General features: G+C 40.2%; 1 protein-coding gene across 2 annotated transcripts; it reads right to left on the bottom strand.

The window, feature by feature from the left end:
• Positions 1–261: 261 nt before the first annotated feature.
• Positions 262–6258, bottom strand: LOC123254651 (C-type lectin domain family 2 member B-like). 2 transcript variants are annotated; one of them, XM_044683624.1, is made up of 5 exons: positions 5718–6258; positions 5374–5463; positions 3892–4088; positions 3334–3440; positions 262–1198 (listed from the first exon to the last, which is right to left on the bottom strand). In XM_044683624.1, the coding sequence occupies exons 1-5, from the start codon at positions 5977–5979 to the stop codon at positions 1087–1089; spliced, it is 768 nt and encodes a 255-aa protein (XP_044539559.1). In that variant the 5' UTR covers positions 5980–6258; the 3' UTR covers positions 262–1086. The 2 variants fall into 2 exon arrangements, with proteins under 2 accessions (XP_044539559.1, XP_044539560.1); XM_044683625.1 differs by lacking the exon at positions 5374–5463.
• Positions 6259–7013: the final 755 nt, after the last annotated feature.

Raw genomic sequence — 7013 nt, forward strand, 5'->3', positions numbered from 1 at the left:
GAGAGAGAGAGAGAGAGAGAGAGAGAGAGAGAGAGAGAGAGAATTTAAGTGTGCAGATCCCAGGTCCTAGAAGAATGGAATAGTTTGCCTATAAAAGTAGTTTGTCTTTTAGATATGGTTTTAACACATAGATTGAGATTTCATGAAACTAGCTAGGGGAGTGGTTTAAGATATAGGGAGAAAGACGGCTTTTTAACATTTCAGGACTCACTAGAGAATTTTATTATAATTTTCATGATTGGGTTGTGGGTGTGGGGGAACATGATTGCCCCTCTTTCATGAAACAATGAAGAAAATTAAGCAAATGAACAATTCCAGAAAGATACAAAATAAGGCATTTATTGTTTTTAAAAGAAAAGAATGTGTAAATAAAAGCAGTAAAATTGAAACACAATTACTTTAGGGAGTTAAGACACTGGCAGGGCAATAATGTTGAGGAGATTCATGCTTCAGAGAGGGGTTAAACCAGATCACCTCTAATGGTTTTTCCCCCTTCAAAGATTCTGTTTAAACTTTGACCAGAGGGAGTTGGCCTTTTCACTATCTGATTAGTCTAATTAGGTTCTTCACTGGGCCAGATGATATTAACTAGTCACATCTGGCCCATCCTGAAGTTTTGGAATGTAATAAAATGGTTCAGATAGAGCTTTTCCACATGCTGCCCCATCCTAGTTATAGATGTCACCTCATTATGCTTATAAACGGCCTTATTACTGGCTTATAGGACTTAACTATTAATCTTTGGAAACAGGATGAAGCATTTCACAGAGTGTCTATAATGACACTTGACTTAGCCTTCTTGGACAGGCTGTGTACTCCCATAACCATTCATCACTCCCTCCTCCTATCCATTTTCTTGTCTCTAATACAAGCCACAAGTGAGAGCAAGAGACACAGCTCTGAGATTCCTCTGCCCCTTTTCATCACCACACATGGTACTGTATAAAAAAATAACAGGAAACCCCAAATTTCTCACATATATATTTACATCATAAAGTGTTTGAGAAGAAGGGAAGTGTCTATTGTATATACCTTTGCGTGCACCAGAAAAAACCTAAATTTCCTTTCAATGGATGCCACTCTTTCTTAGAAACATTTTTCTGCTTTGCTGCACATATAGTTTCTTTGAGACGCACAACTATCAGTAGAAATGCCTTTAGGGGATAAATGGGCACAACCAGTTCCTTCAATCCATATCCTGGAACAGAAAGGAGAGGGAAGTTATTTAATGGCTTGGCTCCAACAACAAGGAGGAGGATGGAGTTCATCCTCAGAATCTCTAACAGTATACAGTAAAGTGATAGGATATTCAATTGGTTATTGCGGGATCAGGATAAACATTGAGAAGGCAGGATGGCTGAGTAAGATAGACTGGCTGACTTTCTCTTCCCTCCTCCTCTCCCCCAGCCTTAGACTCTACTCAGTGATTATGATTCAAAATCCCACCTAGGGGATCATCTTAGCCCACAGGTCTCTTAAATTCCCATGAAAACAAAAAGAGAATATCTATGAAATGATAAAGCTTTAAGGTTATTAGTCTGAATCCCTGCTTTGTCACTAGACATAGAGCTGTGTGGAAAATTATTTAATCTCTCTGAAATCTCTTTCTTCACATCTGAAAACTGGTGTTAGTGATATCTATCTTAAAGAACTACAGTGAGGATAAAATAAGGGAATGTGTGTGAAATACTTTGTGATCACAAAATGTTAAATCAAATATTATATGTTAAATATATTCAAGAAAAGGTTTTAATGTCCCAAGGTGGCAAACCACTATGGGCCATGAAGCAGTTACTGATGAGTTATATACCCAGAATTACCCTAGAGATCCAGAGAGCTCCTCACAGAATACAAAGTTCAGGGAAATCAGGACCTGTTCAGAACCTTCTCTATATGACATAAAAAACCAGGGTGTCAGGCCATGTCAGTTAAGGATCAGTCTCCATAAGCAGCAGTTCTCCAACCTATCCCTGAATAACTACCTACCAGTATTTCTATCATCATTTAAACCATCACTATTTTTCACTTTCCTGAATCGAAATCACCTATCCAACAAGGGTTTTCTGTAAAGTTAACCTTTGTAGAGGAAATTCTGCTTTGCTATTTTCCCAGTTTTTGTTTATAAAATGGTATATATTGTTTCCAGTGGTACCATAGAGAGAATTGAGAAAGATTCAATGAGGAAGAAGTAAAAACAACAATGAATCTGTCAGAAAAATGCTTTTGTAATATTTTTGAACATTGTAGAGGCATACAACATTTCTCCAGTCCTGTTTTTGCTGGTTAGCCATGGAAAATACTATCCATGTAGGTGATAATTCCCTCCATTCTTTCTCATTCATCTGTTTATTTTTCTCTTTTGGCAAATTATATACACCTATTCTAGTTAGTTATTAGGGTTCCAAAATCTTATGATAGATGCCTGTATCATAATAGACTTGTCAGAAATTCCTTGAACTTTAGGTTCAATGAATTAATGCTTCAGCTTACTAAGTCTGTATATTAAAATTTGGTAACACAAATTTACTTTAAAACAAAACATACCAGGAATATTAATTACTTTGTATTTATTCAATGATAACTTTATAACTCCCTCTTGCACAAACTAGTGTGAATTCCTTGATATTAGGAATTTATCCTTTATTATTGGTCACCCTTCAAACCCTAAGTGCCTTAGAGTAATGCTGAGTTTAACTAGAAATTAAGAAAGGTTTCCTGTTTAAAAATACCAATGAAACAAAATGGAAACCTGACAAACTAAAATTTCTTTGGAATGGCAAATGTTCGTAGAAAGATTTAGTATTAAAAAATGGTTTATTTGATTTAAGGATCCTGATCAAATTTATGTTGTTTCCTTGGATTTTTTTCTTTAATTTAAGCTTTCAGATCAAGAATAGGTTAAAAGAGGGAAATAAGGAAAATTCACAATAGATCCAATGGTCTGATTGGGGCGGGGAAAGATATATCTCTACTAAGGGAATTCTATCCCCCACTATTCTCTAATCCTAATTATCAAAATGGACACATTTTCTTTAAAAATAGGAGCAGGGACAAAACATTCTAATAGCCCAAATTATAAATATTTGATGAGGAAAAGGTGAATGTAATAATTAGCCTCATGTACTCTTGAAACACTGTCATGGACCTATAATTTAGTCATCAGAGGAGCTGCCAGTGTAAAATGCCCTCCACTAATATAGCCCATAAACCTTATGTAACTGATTGTCTTACAAAATGTACCCTTCTAGATTGGTAACCAGTGGGTTGATGATAAAGGTATAGGGCATTTCTCTTATCAGCTCTGGATAAATGAATAGATATCTCAGGACTCACCATTTGGAGACTGAAGTTCCATTTTCCCATGTCCAGAATGAGACTCCATTTTCATTTATTAGTCCAAACCAGTAGGGAGAAGAGCCAATACGTTTCATCAGGAATTCCTTTCACAAAGCATAGCTGTCTGTAACATTTCATTCTCCAGCCACCATCCCTCCCACCTTCAATCCTCTTTCTAGGTTCTGTCCTCTCTCTGAACACAGATTGCATCAGATCACTAACTTTCAACTTTGCCTAGAATTCCTGTGCTAAGATCTCATTATGTTGTGCAGTATACTGGTGGTAGGCACAAGATCTCCTAGTTAGTCTCTTCATCATGGTGATTCATGTGGGAAAAGGAAGGAGTTGATGCAAAGAGATCAAGCCAACTCCCAGGGATGTGTAGAGACCTGTTTCCCCATTTGTAAAATAAGAGAATTGGATTATACCATCTCTTTGGTCCTTTAAGTGCTAATGCTCTATGAATCTATGTCTCACCATCATAATGGGGAGACTGGAGATGAACTGATAAGATGAATGTCCAACTATTGCAGTATTATAGAGAAGATTTCTTACCATTTCCTTTATTGTGCTGAATGTAGCCAAAGATGCACCAAGAGACCTACACGTTTTCTGGCTGGCATTCCAGGTCTTTTGATCCAATGATAGGTAGTAGCATTTATAAAAGACTCTGAGCCAATCTTTTGGACACATAGTTGATTCATCTGAGCATGGCTCTTCTCCTAGTTTCATATCCCTTCTTTTTTGTTCCACTGGAATTGAGACAGAGATACAATTAGGCCAATGTGGGGTTAGGTTGCTCCTCAGGCAGAGCTCAAGAATCTCCACTGCACTTTGGTAATGGTGAGATCTGCATTTCCGGTCCCCTTTCATTTTATTCAGTTTAACTTAAACATTAAAACAGAATCTGAAAGACTTTAGTTCAGGTCCTGAAATAAATTGGTACTAGAGGAAGTGTACAGAAAAAGGAATAAACTGTGATTTCATTAGGAGAGGGAACTCCCAGGTGAGAAAACTTCATCTTCCAATGAAGACTGGCACCTCTTGTGCAACTTTTAGTTTTAGATAACTGTGCAAAACCCTGAAGGATTGTGACTCGATAGCCAGTGTGTGTCAGAAGTAGAATTTAAACCTATTTCTTCCTGACTTTGAGGCTAGCTCTATATCCACTATATGGCACTGCCTCTCAAGCTGCAGCATATTGTTTACTTTTTTTTTTTTGATGAGGAGAGAATATAAGGATGTTTCAATCTGAAATTCCATTTATATAGGCAACTCCCAGTGAAAAATACCCCTTACCAAAGCAGTTAAGGGACTTGCTCTGAGCTAAACAGCCAATTTGTGTTAGAACTAAGATGTGAGCCCATATGTTCCTGACTCCAAGACCTGCTCTCTATCTAATACCCCTATATTTTCCTCTATACCAGTGGTTCTCAAAGTGTGTCCAGGGACCAATGAGGGGCCAAAACTCTTTCAAGGACTACATAAGGTAAAACTATTTAGAAAATAATACTAAGACATTTCACTTTGAGATAAAGCAAATATTAACAAATAGAATCTGCATAAACCAAAGCTCTTTGAGTAGTCCTCAATAATTTTTACAGTGTAAAAGGATCTTGAGACCAGAAAAGATTGAGAACTTCTGTGCTATACCATGCTGTCTTTCCATCGAGTTTAATGAACACTGAAAACAGCACCGAGCTCCCCTGGGTCTTTCATTTCCATTCACTGTTCCTCCACAAGCAACAACTACTAAAGGACAGGAAGTATGGGAAAATTAGTAATCCTTTGGTTAGTTGGTAAGTTTCTCAGAATCAATTACACTCCCTATATCTCTTCCATTCCCTATGGTGGTCACAGGTCTAATTTGAAAGGAAATTTAGTTCAAGGTACTCCCTTCTCTCTTGAAGTTCCCCTGGGAGAGTCCTTCCTGACCCTAGGCCTAATGTGTCCAAAGACTGAGAGGATAAGAACTATGATCTCACAGCCTGGGACAGAATGGAGAATAAAAGAAGTTTAAGGGAAAGCATCACTTACCTTGCTTACTAAGGCTGACCATAAACACTAAGACTACAATTATGCCACCTCCAACCAGAGTTGAAAAAATCAGTTTCTTGGATATTCCACCTAAGGAGAAAGCATGCTAATGTACACTTCCTGAAATTCCTCCAGAGAACAGGCTTAATGCAACAATTTCATCTCCAATAACAGAGAGGCATGTTAATTCCTCAGACCCTTTTTTCTCTATAGGCACTCTTTTCTTTCCCCCACCCCTAACCCATTTCTGCCAAGATTTGATTCCTACAGTCCAGGGGTCAGGGTGTCCATAGAAAGGCAGGTAGTTACAGCCCCAGGGATCCAGGGGCAGGATTCCCCTTTACCTGATCCCTCTGTCACCTTCTCTTGCCCTTCCATGTTCTCTCCTTCCTGGTAGTAGTCTTCTTCATTGCCTTTGTCCTCCTGGTCGTATTCGCCCTCTTCTTTCTCCTCGCCTTCGTCTTCCTCTTCAGCGTCATAGTTGCTGTCATTTTCTTCCTCCTGGTCTTCCTCTTCCTCCTTTTTCTCCTCCTCCTCCTTCTTCATCTGCTTCTTCCCCTTTTGGACTTTCATTCTCTTTTTTCCTTTCCCTATTTCTTGTTCCATTTTCCTGTCTCATCTGCCGCAGTCAGTCTAGGCACTGCTGGGGTTGGGGTGCTGTCTCCGGATCAAGCCAAAGGTTACGATTTACTGCAGGAATACCCGGGTACCAGAGGAGTATGCCCAGAGAGAGGCAGGAAGAGAAACGAAGCCCCGAAAAGCTTTAAGATGCCACCGACGGTCAGCAGCCCTCAAAAAGTGGCGCACTACATTAGTATCCCCTTCTCGGCCATGGCTGACCTTGGTCCATTGCTGCCTCCCGGGCCCAGATCCCTGTCTCTTAAGTGCCTCGTTCTCCCGGCCTTTTAAATGTCCATAAGACAACAACGGCAGGCGGAGAACCACCCAGTAACTCACGTGACAAAGACTCCAGCCACTGACCTTGGCTGATTGAGGAGAGCGCACGCAGATGGCACAGCAGCGGCTCTCGCTACCCGCTTCCTGCTTGTCACATCACTTAACTCCGTCTTCTCCCCCAACCTGCACGCCCTCCTCATTCTCCGCTTATAACTATCTCTCAGACTTATTCTCTGGGGGGTTGGGGGGGTGGGGGTGGGAGTAGGAGTGGGGGGAATACCATTACTGGGCACGGAAGGGTGGTTTAGCTTTGGATTTCTTTTCACCTGCCCAGAGGACACTCCCAAAAGCATGGGAGGCACAACGGAAATTACCCAAGATGGGCTGGATTGAAAACCCTTGGGCTTCACAGGGGAAAAACCCTTCAAGTTCCTGATTCCCAAGCAGCACCTTGCTCGGTCCTAAGCTCCTAAGCCAACTCTACATGACTGCTCTCTCTTGTTTTCCTGGTAGGCAAGGTTGTGCGCCCCTATTCTGCTCCATCTGCCGCCCACCATTTTAACAAGGGCCCCAGATGCACCGAGACCTAAATACAGAATAGTAAACAACAAACAAACAAAAAACAAAGAAGCTAAATAAAGGCACATATCTTGAGAGAATTTTAGGACACTTAACATAGAAGACCCCCAGGAGAAGAAAAGGAAGGAAGGAAGGAAGGAAGGAAGGAAGGAAGGAAGGAAGGA

Source organism: Gracilinanus agilis, unplaced genomic scaffold (genome assembly GCF_016433145.1).
Source record: "Gracilinanus agilis isolate LMUSP501 unplaced genomic scaffold, AgileGrace unplaced_scaffold2762, whole genome shotgun sequence".
Lineage (NCBI taxonomy): Eukaryota > Metazoa > Chordata > Mammalia > Didelphimorphia > Didelphidae > Gracilinanus > Gracilinanus agilis.

Coding starts and splice junctions, on each gene's coding strand:
- LOC123254651 (XM_044683624.1), bottom strand. CDS start 5,979: ATGGAACAAGAAATAGGGAAAGGAAAAAAGAGAATGAAAGTCCAAAAG. Junction 5,464..5,717: donor GAAGGTGACAGAGGGATCAG/GTAAAGGGGAAT, acceptor CTTTCTCCTTAG/GTGGAATATCCAAGAAACTG. Junction 1,199..3,333: donor GGAACTTCAGTCTCCAAATG/GTGAGTCCTGAG, acceptor TTTCTGTTCCAG/GATATGGATTGAAGGAACTG.